The following is a 13310-nucleotide window of genomic DNA, read 5'->3' as shown; positions in this document are numbered from 1 at the left end:
TGGGAAACGTGAGATCGCTAGTTAACAAAATTGATGAACTTCAGGTGCTAACCAGGTCTCTTAAAGAATACAGAGAGTGCAGTATTATGTGCTTCACCGAGACATGGCTGCATGAACACATCCCAGACTGTAATGCGTCTGTACACGGCTTCAGGACGGTCCGTGCAGACCGCAATAAACAACTCAGCGGGAAGCTGAAGGGAGGTGGAATTGCGGTGCTGGTAAACCAGCGCTGGTGTCATCCTGAACATGTCACTGTTAAAGAGAAGATCTGCAAAAGAGACATTGAACTGCTAGCTGTGAGTCTCCGCCCGTATTATTTACCCAGAGAGTTCACATGCGTTATTCTGGTAGCGGTATATATATTACCTGGTACCGCTCCAGACGCAGCCTGTGATGTCATTAACTCTGTAGTGGCCAGGCTTCAAACACAACATCCAAACGCATTTGTGGCGATCTCTGGAGATTTTAACAACATCTCCCTCTCTGCAACTCTACCAACTTTCCAACAGTTTGTCAGCTGCTCCACCAGAGAAAACAAAACGTTGGACTTATTTTATGCAAATATTAAAAATGCATACAGCTCCTTTGCCCTGCCACCTTTAGGAAGATCAGACCATAACCTAGTTCTTCTCTCCTCCTCCTACAAGCCCATCGTTCAGCAACAACCAGTCATTAGAAAGGCTATTAGAACCTGGTCTAATGAAGCTGAAGATGCTCTGAGAGGATGCTTCGAGGCTACAGACTGGAACGTCCTATGTGAACCTCATGGAGATGACATCAATGCCTTGACTGAGTGTGTGACAGATTATATTAACTTCTGTGTGGACAGCACCGTTCCAACAAGAACAGTGAGGTGCTTCCCCAATAACAAACCCTGGATCACCAGTGACCTGAAAAAGCTGCTGAACATCAAAAAGAAAACTTTTAGGGATGGAGACAGGGAGTTATTGAAGTCCACACAAAAACAACTTAAAACACAAATGAAGAAGTGCAAGGAGGACTACAGGAAGAAGTTGGAAAGTAAGCTTCAGAAAAACAATGTGAGGGATGTGTGGTCAGGAATGAAGAAGATCACTGGCTTCGGGATAAAGGAGGATCAGACTGATGGAGGTCTGGACAGAGTGAATGAACTGAACATGTTCTTCAATAGGTTTAGCTCATCTCCTGCTTCAACCCCAACTAGCCACACACCCTCCATGAGCCCACAGCTTTCCTGTCACACCTCCACTCTGTCACCCTGCAGCTCAGTCAAGGACCTGGACACAACCTCATCTCCCTCCACATCAGGACTTCCTGAAACCTCCTCTGCCTCCACCTCCACTCTGTCTGTCTCCTGTAACCAAGTCATGCAACAACTGGTGAAACTGAACCAGAACAAGGCTGCAGGTCCAGATGGTGTCAGTCCCAGAGTTCTCAAGACCTGCTCAAAACAGCTATGTCCGATTCTCCAGCACCTGTTCAACACCAGCCTGAGCCAGAAAAGAATCCCGGTGCTGTGGAAAACATCCTGCCTTGTTCCAGTGCCTAAAAAACCACAACCAGCTGAACCAAAAGACTACAGACCAGTCGCCCTGACATCTCACGTCATGAAAGTCCTGGAGAGACTCTTACTGGCTCACCTCAGCAAGCAGGTGAACACCTTTCAGGACCCACTACAGTTTGCATACCGTAATGGGCTTGGGGTTGAAGATGCCATCATATACCTGCTTCAGAGAGCCCACTCTCATCTGGACCAGTCAGGCAGCACTTTGAGGGTCATGTTCTTTGATTTCTCAAGTGCTTTTAATACGATTCAGCCTGCTCTGCTGTGTGAGAAGCTGCAGAAATTCCAGGTGGATCCCTCCACAACCACCTGGATTTACGACTACCTCACAAACAGACCACAGTTTGTGAGACTGAAAGGTTGTGTGTCTGAGATGGTGGTCAGCTGCACTGGAACACCACAAGGGACTGTACTTTCACCATTTCTATTCACGCTGTACACCTCAGACTTCCAGTACAACTCTGAGTTCTGTCATCTGCAGAAATACTCTGATGACTCAGCAGTTGTTGGGTGTATCAGTGATGGACAAGAAGCAGAGTACAGAGAACTGGTCGGTCAGTTTGTGAAATGGTGCGGTGACAATCATCTCATCTTGAATACCAAGAAAACAAAGGAGATGATTGTTGACTTCAGGAGGAACAAGAACACACATAGAAGTGTTTCCATCATGGGAGAGGAGGTGGAGGTGGTGGAGGAATACAAGTACCTTGGAGTTCAGCTGGACAACAGACTTGAGTGGAAAAGCAACACTGAGTACATTTACAAGAAAGGTCAGAGCAGACTCTACTTCTTAAGGAAGCTGAGATCTTTTAACGTCTGCACCAAAATGTTGCAAATGTTCTACAGGTCTGTTGTTGAAAGTGCAATCAGCTTTGCAGCAATCTGCTGGGGCAGCGGCATCAGAACCAGAGACTTGAAAAGAATTAACAAACTGATCAAGAAAGCCGGTTCTGTGCTTGGAGTAACTCTGGAGCCGCTGGAGTTGATCATCAAAAAAAGAATTCTGTACAAGCTGACGAAGATAATGGAAGATCCTTCACACCCTCTACACAACGCCGTGACGAAACAACAGAGTGTGTTCAGTGGGAGGCTTGTTCAAGTCCGATGCAAGACAGAGAGATACAGAAGATCCTTCCTTCCAGCAGCTATCAGGCTGAAGAACAAAGCCCTTAATTAATTAATGTGATTGTTTTACTAAAAAATTACTACTACTACAATATTGAATTTCCCTTTGGGATTAATAAAGTATTTTTCATTCATTCATTTAATTTAATTTCATTTCATTTCATTTCATTCATGAGCCACTGAGTGGTTCGGTACAGTTCGTAAGATTTACAATGGTCCAGCCAAATCAGGTGAGTGCTCCCACTGCAAATTGGACTGCCAATGGGCATGTGGGGTTTAGGCCAAATGCCTAGAGTGGCGTCATACTAGCACGACAACAACAAACGTGACACTTCAAACAACAATGGAGGCCAATCAGCCTCCATTTTTGTTCTGCTTGGCTTTCGGGTCTTTGTACGAACAATACATGCCGCATCGTACGACCAGACCTTTCTGTTGTTTGCTGGCCTCCTTTTACAAGTATCCTTCCACCATCCAACGGCAACATGAACTAAACGGCAACGCTGTGTTTGTTTCCCGCTTGCTTTGTCGTGGGCAGTGACGTTTTTTCGTCTGTCAGTCCGTTCCGTGGATTTTAGCGTTAGATGCCAGTAGCTCCGCCTTAACCACACCATAGCATTTTCCTATGGACCCACAACTGAAGGTGGTCCATAAATGGTGTGGTATGGTTCGGTTGTATGAGCGACTTTTATAATGGGAACACACAAAATAACGGACCGCACCGGCCCGAACCGAACGGCTCAGTGGAAACTGAGCTGTACAGTTACCAGAACATGTGAAGACTTAGAGGTTTTATACAAAGCTAAATGTCCACAATAGTTTTGGGATTTTACAGAAAGTTATAACATCTAACATGTAATATCTTGACATCTTTCTTTTATACTGTACAGTTCTGTCTAAATCTGCCCGACTTTAAATCTTTCCCATGTTTTTTCCCCAAAATTGAGCCACCATTTATTTGTCCATTTAAAGCTGAGCTGCATCTGTGAAACACATCAACTTATCTTTAGCTTCCATCATGGTATAAACAGGGCATCATTCCATACTCAATAATAAAAATACAAACATAATCAAGCATTCTTGTGTCTTTAAGTCCTTTATTGTTGAAGCTCCACGTTCACAGTATAACAGAGAACACTGGTGATCCGCCATCTCCTCCACAAACATCCACATGCTGAGAACATCCAAATTTTCTCAAAAATAAACTTAAAAGGCTCCAAAATAATTTCCCTCATGTTCATCAATACTGTCGCTGTCTTCTTGCAAGAGTTTATGAAGAGCTCTGCAGGCTCTGACACCTTCTCCTCCCAACACATCAGGCAGCTCCACTGTGCCGTAAAAAAGGTTTTTGTTTCCCCAGCCACCGTGCTGCTTTCCTGCAGTTATGAATCACCTCGTGGTTCTTTAGAAAAGTGGGAACAAAGTTAGTCTTCTACAACAAAACTGGTGCAAAAACAAATACATACAACCAGAAAAAAAGCCTGCAGAGTGTGCAGCTGGTCCTGGTCCTCAGGGAAAACAGAAAAGATATATTCAGTGTATAATTAATCTGGGGCATAAACACATTACAAGCCTTGGTGATGACATCCAGCATCCTCTTCTTCCGTTTGGTACGCCACCTCGCAAGAGGGCTTTGCCCAATGGGCAAATGCCATGGTTAAAAAAAAAGAAAAGAAAAAAGGGGGGCGAGGTTAATAAGTCGATTTACTATGAGTAGAAAGTAAAGTCCATTTGACCCACAGTGTTGTGTTTAAAGCACTCTATCAATAAATTGAATTGGATAATTATAGTAGGCATCCAGTACAGCATCCTGGGTGTACAATGAATAAAAACGAGTTAATATGAGCAGCTTTACAGTCAGCAGAATTTATCCAGACAGGTAATGTATCTCACCTGGAGCATAAAGATGCCACAGTCTTTCTCTCATGGTTGTTCTGGAAAACCCCAGCACTGAAGAAAGGAGTTAATAGATCAGTGTGTTTTTCACAGTTCTGCTGAATAAATAAGACTTGCTTTAAAGTTTTACCTGTATTTGCAAACCAACTCTTTTCAGTTATCCAGGATTTAGTGACTGCAAAAGTTTTCTAAAACTGAAAATAAATGCATCTATAAAAGCCAGAATAGCTGCTGGACATGACACATAGTTTAAACCACATATCAGCCCAACAAGATCTTGTGAAAACAATGTATTTCAGTCTGGGCCTGCATGTTGATGGATAAAAAATAAAACCTAATGGAAAAACTATACTAACTCTGCTACAAGTTCAAGCTAAACAGTTTCATAACACTGAGAGCACTCGTTCACGAATCATTGTTTAACCACCTCTAAACAATCAAAGCTATACATGGCTGTAGCCCGCTGGAACATTCGCTGACCTTATTTGCTTTAGATATAATGCTGATTATAACGACAGATACGTCGCTAACAAGTATTGAAAAGCCATTAAGATGTAGAGAAACCTACCACGGTTGTGGAGTCTTATGCATTCAATCTGTTCTTCTTCGTGTAGTGGTCTCCCAGGTGGAGTTGGAGGGGGGTGAGCCTATGATGGAGGTGATCTGAAAGTGGAGCCTGCACCAGAACTACCTCCACAGTGGAGCTCTGCAGCCAGACCCCTCTCGCTTTAGCAATAAACACCACACAGACAGTTCCGTGTCTGTTTCGCCACTTCTGGGTAAAGTGAAGGGAGCTAAGCCTAAAGCTAGCTGCAGCTAGCTGCTCGGTAAAGTCAAGGGAGCTAAGCCTAAGGCTAGCTGCTGCTAGCTCCTGGGTAAAGTCAAGGGAGCTAAGCCTGAAATTAGCTGCTGCTGGCTGCTGGGTAAAGTGAAGGGAGCTAAGTCTGAAGCTAGTTGCTGCTAGCTGCAGGGAAAAGTCAAGGGAGCTAGGCCTGAAACTAGCTGCTGCTAGCTGCTAAGTAAAGTGAAGGGAGGTAAGTCTAAAGCTAGCTGCTGCAAGCTGCTGGGTAAAGTGAAGGGAGCTAGGCCTGAAGCTAGCTGCTACTAGATGCCGGGTAAAGTCAAGGGAGCTAAGCCTGAAGTTAGCTGCTGCTAGCTGCTGGGTAAAGTGAAAGGAGTTAAGTCTGAAGTTAGCTGCTACTAGCTGCTGGGTAAAGTGAAGGGAGCTAGGTCTGGGCTAGTTGCTGCTAGCTGCATGGAAAAGTCAAGGGAGCTAAGTCTGAAGCTAGTTGCTGCTAGCTGCTAGGTAAAGTGAAGGGAGTTAAGTCTGAAGTTAGCTGCTCGGTAAAGTGAAGTGAGCTAAGTCTGAAGCTAGTTGCTGCTAGGTGCTGGGTAAAGTCAAGGGAGCTAAGCCTGAAGCTAGTTGCTGCTAGCTGCTAGGTAAAGTGAAGGGAGTTAAGTCTGAAGTTAGCTGCTCGGTAAAGTGAAGTGAGCTAAGTCTGAAGCTAGTTGCTGCTAGGTGCTGGGTAAAGTGAAGGGAGCTTAGTCTGAAGCTAGTTGCTGCTAGCTGCTAGGTAAAGTGAAGGGAGTTAAGTCTGAAGTTAGCTGCTCGGTAAAGTGAAGTGAGCTAAGTCTGAAGCTAGTTGCTGCTAGGTGCTGGGTAAAGTGAAGTGAGCTAAGTCTGAAGCTAGTTGCTGCTAGGTGCTGGGTAAAGTGAAGGGAGCTAAGCCTGAAGCTAGTTGCTGCTAGCTGCTAGGTAAAGTGAAGGGAGTTAAATCTGAAGTTAGCTGCTCGGTAAAGTGAAGTGAGCTAAGTCTGAAGCTAGTTGCTGCTAGGTGCTGGGTAAAGTGAAGGGAGCTTAGTCTGAAGCTAGTTGCTGCTAGCTGCTAGGTAAAGTGAAGGGAGTTAAGTCTGAAGTTAGCTGCTCGGTAAAGTGAAGTGAGCTAAGTCTGAAGCTAGTTGCTGCTAGGTGCTGGGTAAAGTGAAGTGAGCTAAGTCTGAAGCTAGTTGCTGCTAGGTGCTGGGTAAAGTGAAGGGAGCTTAGTCTGAAGCTAGTTGCTGCTAGCTGCTAAGTAAAGTGAAGGGAGGTAAGTCTAAAGCTAGCTGCTGCTAGGTGCTGGGTAAAGTGAAGGGAGCTAGGCCTGAAGCTAGCTGCAGTTTCATCCAGGAGTAACAGTGCGTTTCCAGTTGTCCTCGGAACTTGGAATTCCAAGGAATTCTTCCCAGAAATGAAAAAATTATCTCGTTTTTCTGAGCAGCGAACTCTTAAGTTTCAGAGGACCCCGAATTTCCAGATATAAAGATGGTTGCTGCTACCACACGTAGTCCATTGTTGTCTTTTTTAAAAAATCATTATAGTTTCTAGTGTTAAGAGCAGTGAGTTGTCGGCGGGTTTGTTTGTGAAAAATTGCGTCAACATGTGCATTTTATTAATCATTATCGCCAACATTGGCTGCTGTTCTCACGGTGCACATTTTTACAAAGGGTTTGTGGTTTTTTTCTAGGTTTGTACAGCTTTGTAGATGCTCACACTTTGGCTGTTTTGAAGACATCCATTTTTTCCATGTTGGTGCAGCTGGAACGCCAACTTCCTAGTGATGCCTTCACATATTCTCGGCTGATCAGAATTCTGAGACAACTGCAACACATCATAATCATCTCTCCTCTGCCTCCTGACCTCGGTGTGGAAGTGGAAAGTTTAGCAGCTGTTTCTATCAAAGTTTTTCAGATAGTGGAGGCAACAGACCAGAGTAGCATGGTTACTAAACCCTCAGAAAAGTTGCTTCAGGAGCAAAAAGACCAGGAAAACAACTGGTTTTGTTGTTGCTGAATGCTCCTGTGGGGGTGGTGTTTAGCTCATGTAGCATAGCAGGAGACCCTTAAAGCTATCCCCTTCTCTGTCATGTCTGTGGGTTTCGATTTAGTCTTGTCATGTTTAGTTCTGTTTTCCCTGTCTTATTTTGTAGGTTTTCCCTTGTGTGTTCTGTTTTGCTTTCTGCTTCCTGTCATTAGTGCGCCTGAGTTGATTTGGTTAACTCACTTCACCTGTTTTCTTGTTAGTTCTCCTCTATGTGTATGTCCCTCGGTTTCATTTATTCTCTGCCAGTTCATTTTTAAGTTTTCATATCGTGCTACCATCATGTGTCCTCTGTTGTCTCCATGTTCATCTTCAGTTTATGTAAATATACCTACTTCTGCACCAGTCTGCCTCCTGCCTCAGCAGCCTGCACTTGGGTCCCTCACCTCATCCAGCCTCCACCTTGACATTCTCCCTGACCCACTTTCTCTAGTTGAACTGTTGAACAACAAGCACATTTATTAAAATGAAGAGAAGTGTTCTGTCTGGCACTTGTGAAAGAGAAAAAGAACCAACATTTCTCTTTGTTGAGCCGACTTCACCAGGCACCGGCCGTCCAGGGCGGCCAGAATGAAGGGCCCAGGGACCCAAGGATTCTCCCAGCTGAGAGAGCCCACACATACATGGAAAACATGCGAACTCCGCACAGAAAGACCCCTGTTGGTATCTGTGATATGTGGTTCTGGTTCAGTCCCTGATCTGTTTTTTTCTTGTCAAACTGAAGTTTAAATGAACCAAAGAGAACATCAAACTTTTGCTTCTCATCCTGTCATTTTCTGTCTTTTGCTCTCATACTAAACTACGATCCTGAGTCTGGGGTTGATGACCTTTCCCTACAGTGTGAAGAGAATTACAGATATGGACCTAAAGGTATATTCATACCTTACTTTCTTAACTTTTAGACAAACTGACAGCAGCAAATTTCAGGTTTCATCTCTTTATTATTGTGTATTTTCTGATACTGATCCTATAAAAATCCCCCAACTTGTTTCCTCGAGTCCGAATATTCGGCTGCCCAGAGCTCCGTTAGTTCAGACTTTTTTTAGACAAACTAGAAACAAGTGCAGCACTGATGTGGAAGTACAGGTTCTCTTACCCAGTGGGCGGCCGGCAGCCCCCCAGGCTGCAGCCGGTCTCGAGCTTCTAGAGTGGTTGCTGGTTGCATAGCCTTGGAGGGTGTGGGGGGCGTAGATCTGCCGGTGGAGGAGTTCGGAGTCTGGTTGGGATGATCCGGCGCTCCCGTACACAACACTGAGGAAAACATGTTCATAAGTTTCATTTTCACATCAGAAAGTCAGTTGTTCATGTTAAAGATGAGATTCTTTCCAGCAGATCCAGGACATACCATCCACAACAGTTCCTGGCTGGAAATAAAAATTTAATGTGAACATACTTATTCAACAACACGGTTTCTGACCCCGAAGAATCCACCAAACCCGACTTCTGGATCCACTAAACATCCTCCAGACTAAATATACTTTTCATTTAAAAAGTTTCATTACTGGACTTAAGATCTCTCCAAAATAAAACTCCCACATTCAGTATCAGGCTGCGATGGGAAACCAGCAGCTAGTGGAAAACACAGCTCCAGTAGAAGCATCAACACATCCAGTTCACCAAGGACCCAAGCTGTCCATCATCAGGACTCAGGATGAGGATGGCCCAATGAGGAGATCCAGGTTTTTTATATTTTATTGTTTCTGTAATAATTGAAGCTATTTCCTCATATTCTTGCTTCTTTAGCTTAAACCAGACGTATTAAATGGATGAATCCTGAACATCCAGACGTCTGTCTTTTCCTTTTAGAAAACCCAGAATATATGAATTGATCAGAAATGAATCCAGACAGATGAACAGATCATAAATCTGATTTCAGATCAATAATGAAGCTAGAAATGATGGTGAAGCCTGGCAGGTTTAATCCATCCGTCTAGATTTAATGGTCAGTAGTTAATAACGTGATGGCAGGTGTAGGAACTTCCACCAACACCACTTAACTCCACGTCTGAGACTGGAACAGGCGGAAACCTCTAAACCTGAACTTCATCCGTCCTTCAGCAGATTGTAGGATCAGAGTTTCTGCACCGTAACCACCGCTCACTTCCTGTCAGCTGATCACGGCGAGGAGCGTGTTTTTAGCATGTTTCTAACACGGTTTACTGGAGAGAAACCTGGAAGACGGAAACAGAAGCAGGTTCCCCCAACATGGCAGAGGAAGTCGTGGGGACGTCATGGTGAGCCAGTTTTCTTCTTTGTTGGTTGACGCGTCTTCTCCTTCAGTAATTCTTGATGCAGCGCCGGCTCTGGCAGGGAGGGGAACACGTTATTTAAAAGGTGCGACTAGTCTGAGAAGTCCAGCACCCACCAACTGAACCGAGTCCCCAATCAGACCGAGTCTGCCGGACTATCCTGGTGGGAATGCAGCCTGATAATATAGCAAAGACATCCAGCTATTTTCATTCAGGCTCCCAGGATCCTGGTCTGGACTGAGAATCTGCACCAACATAACAACTCTGAGGCCTAAATGAGGCCTCTGGATAAGCGATATTGTACACATGGTCCCCTCTTCCTGACCACCAGGCCAAGAACAATCTGTCAAGAAAACTACATGTTCTTATTTTTTCCTACATTAAACGGAGAGAAAAATGTAGAAGAACTAATGGTGTTCATGCTTTTGCAATGCTTCATTTCAGCCATATTTGTGGTTGGAAGCATTAAAACCTGGAGTGGATCACACTGGAAGAACAAACCAGAGCCTGGACTTCTCTGGATGCTGGATTTTCGTTAGGGAAGATGAATCAAGACAATTGGGATGATAAATAGAAAAACCCTGGCTCTTTGTTTTCTGTCTTACGGAGGACTCGTGGTTTTTAATTGGTCTTTTGTTTAAATGATATTGTGATTCTTTGTTTTAGGTGCATATTTTTCTTTTGTGCTACATTCTGGTTTTCTTTTAGATTCCAGGTTGTGATGCAAAAAAAGTAGCAAAACAATTTGGCTTGCAATATAAATATATTAAATATAGATAATTTAGCTTTGAATAAGAGATTGCATTTCTAAAATATTATGTTTGTAGTTCATTCACTGAATGAAATTCCTGAAACTGACTGAACATGTGTGTTCTGCCTTCCTAGTGATGAGTTAGCAGTTTTATAATCACAACACAGAACAGCCAAAACTTCTAAAACTGGAATTAAACTTTAATTAAAAACTCTCATTAATACTTCGCTGCACATTTTGTTTTGTTTTAGCCCTTTAAACCCGCATGCATCATATCTGATACAGTTTCTGGGAGCTTTTGCATCATTTTACGGGAAAAACTTTACTTAAAACCCGTTGAACACAATGTGATACTTGTCTTCTGCCCCCTGGTGGACACCTTTTGCACTACAATAATTTTGACCACACAATAATAAAGAGTAAACATTAGGGCTGAGCACGTTAACGCGTTATTTCGTCAGAGCATTAATTTATTAATGTCATTCATTTTTTTAAATCATGTGTTAATGCATTCTCTACAATGTGTACTTTTATTAGCAAAAATATATACAGATGTATATATTGACATATGATATGTAAATAGTCTTATGTAATATATTTATAGTACAATAATAAAGTCAAATGAATTGTTTTCACATTCCAACTGCATCTTGACTGAAACATCGTTAGCTTTATAGCATAATTCATATTTCGGATAAACTGGGATCTTTATTCTCCTGGTACTGCTGATGGACTTATTGTCTATAAAATACTATTATTTTCTGAGGCTAAAGATATGATTTAATATGGCGATATAAACAGAAAATATGTTTATTGCATCTGATATATGTATATTCATACCTTATATATTTATATAATTAATAAAGGGGAATAACGGTTTATTTATATCATAGTTACATTTCTCTGTTTGACTTTTTCTAAATGCAATAATGAAATTTAGAAAATGAGAAAATTTTAGAAAGTTTCTGTTTACTTTTATTTGAACATGTAGATTTTTTTTATCTTTTTATTTATTATTTAATCAATCAGTCAATCAATCCTGTCAGCAGACAGTAGACAGAACTGATCACTCATCATCACACAGGTAAAGGTCTAACCTTCTAGTTTTTTCCATTGAACAGCCAATAATAATAATAATAATAATAATAATAATAACTTTATTTGTATAGCACTTTTCGAAACAAAGTTACAAAGTGCTTCACAGCATTTAAGAACACAAAGGTAAAACAATAAAACATGAATTCAAAAGAGACAATAAAATTAAAGAATAAAAACAAATTCATAATAAGAAAGCCATTCTATAAAGGTAAGTTTTTAATTTAGTTTTAAAAGTGCTTACAGTGTTGGCTGCCCTGAGCTCCTCAGGCAGAGAGTTCCACAATTTAGGAGCTCTGACTGAGAAGGCCCGGTCTCCTCTAGTGAGGAGACGGGAGGGGGGCACAGTCAGGAGGCTCTGACCTGAGGAGCGCAGGCACCGACCCGGGACATAGGGGGAAAGCATGTCACAAATATAGGTGGGGGCTACACCATGGAGGGCTTTAAAAGTAATTAATAAGATTTTAAAATCAATTCTAAAATTGACCGGTAACCAATGTAGGGAAGCTAAGATAGGGGTGATGTGTTCATGTTTTTTAGTGCCTGTTAAAAGTCTTGCTGCAGAGTTTTGGACCAGCTGGAGACGACTGAGCAACTTCAGACCTAAACCTGCGTATAGCTCATTACAATAGTCCAACTGGTAGCTGCAGAGCATTTAAAATGTTGCTAGCTCATCGATGGATTTGATCGGTATCTGGCTGATGATATGGGCGGGGCCATGTTTTACATCCAGAGGAAAACTGGGAGCTGGCTGTTCTTGGAGATTCTTCTCTTTGAAAATTACCAGGTTGATAAACCAGCAATTATCACAACCACCTCTAAATGTTTCTGTGGGTGGAGCTGAGCTTTTATTCTTCCCCCGATCAATAATCATTCATATTTGACTTTAACCTGCATTTGTGGGTTTCAGGGTGAACTGTGTTCACAGACAGTGGTTTCTGGAAGTCTTCCTGAGTCCATGTAGTGGTTTCCAGTAGAGAATCATGTCTGCTTTTAATGCAGAAGATCACCAGCATCCAGCCTTGTCCCATGCATACAGAGATTCCTCCTGGTTCTCTGAATCTTCTGATGATGTTCTACACTGTAGATGGAGGATCTTCAGAGTCTGAGGAACATTTTTCTGAAATTGTTCCAGTTTTAGATCCAGTTTGTCTCAGATTGGTGAAGCTCTGTCCATCTTTCCATCTGAGAGACTCTGCCTCTCTGAAATGCTCCTTTTATACCAGTCATGTTACTGACCTGTTGCCAGGTAACCTGGTTAGTTGTTAAATGCTCCTCCAGGTGTTTCTGGTTTGTACCAGGTACTTTTCCAGACTTTTGTTGCTCCTGTTCTAACTTTTTCCATCAGATTCACTATCAGCTCATATTTTCATCACATGGTGAAACGTCTCCGTTTCATCCTCTGATGTGTTTTTATTTTCTACTGGGAATAAAAGATGGAGGATGGGATTCTGATTCAATGAATGAATGCTTTCATTTCAAGATGTAAAAAAATATATTAAAACCAAAACAAAAAGAATAATAATATGAACCAACATGTGAAAAGGATGTGATAAGATGAAGCTTATCTAACCCTACCCTCCACTACTCCTAAAAACTAAACAGAATAAATAAAGAAACATATAAATTATTATTATAAATCATTATTCTTCCTCCCTGTACCTGGTGAAAACCAGGTGTTTGTACCGCTTCTTAAACCAGGTCATGCTTGGACGGTGCTGCATGCAGACGCTTGCATCTCGTCCTGGACTTCGCTCTCCTCACCATCTAGAAGCTGTGAGATTCTCATCC

At 42.4% G+C, this 13310-nt stretch overlaps 1 protein-coding gene and 1 long non-coding RNA gene across 2 annotated transcripts in view; both read right to left on the bottom strand.

The window, feature by feature from the left end:
• The window catches only part of prr12b (proline rich 12b), a 49701-nt gene that overhangs the window by 33166 nt on the left and 3225 nt on the right, over positions 1-13310 (bottom strand). Inside the window, exon 2 of the mRNA XM_042000912.1 lies at positions 8521-8672. Within this exon, the coding sequence (XP_041856846.1) occupies positions 8521-8672 (152 nt within the window). The remainder of the gene's footprint in view (positions 1-8520; positions 8673-13310) is intronic.
• Positions 4535-5657, bottom strand: LOC121650466. The gene is made up of 3 exons (XR_006012281.1): positions 5136-5657; positions 4698-4761; positions 4535-4621 (listed from the first exon to the last, which is right to left on the bottom strand). It is a non-coding gene; the product is annotated as an uncharacterized LOC121650466 (long non-coding RNA).

The sequence above is a fragment of the Melanotaenia boesemani genome, chromosome 2 (genome assembly GCF_017639745.1).
Source record: "Melanotaenia boesemani isolate fMelBoe1 chromosome 2, fMelBoe1.pri, whole genome shotgun sequence".
In the NCBI taxonomy this organism is placed as follows: Eukaryota; Metazoa; Chordata; class Actinopteri; order Atheriniformes; family Melanotaeniidae; genus Melanotaenia; species Melanotaenia boesemani.
The sequence above is the reverse complement of the archived record's forward strand: the minus strand, read 5'-3'. Positions and strand labels throughout refer to the sequence as shown.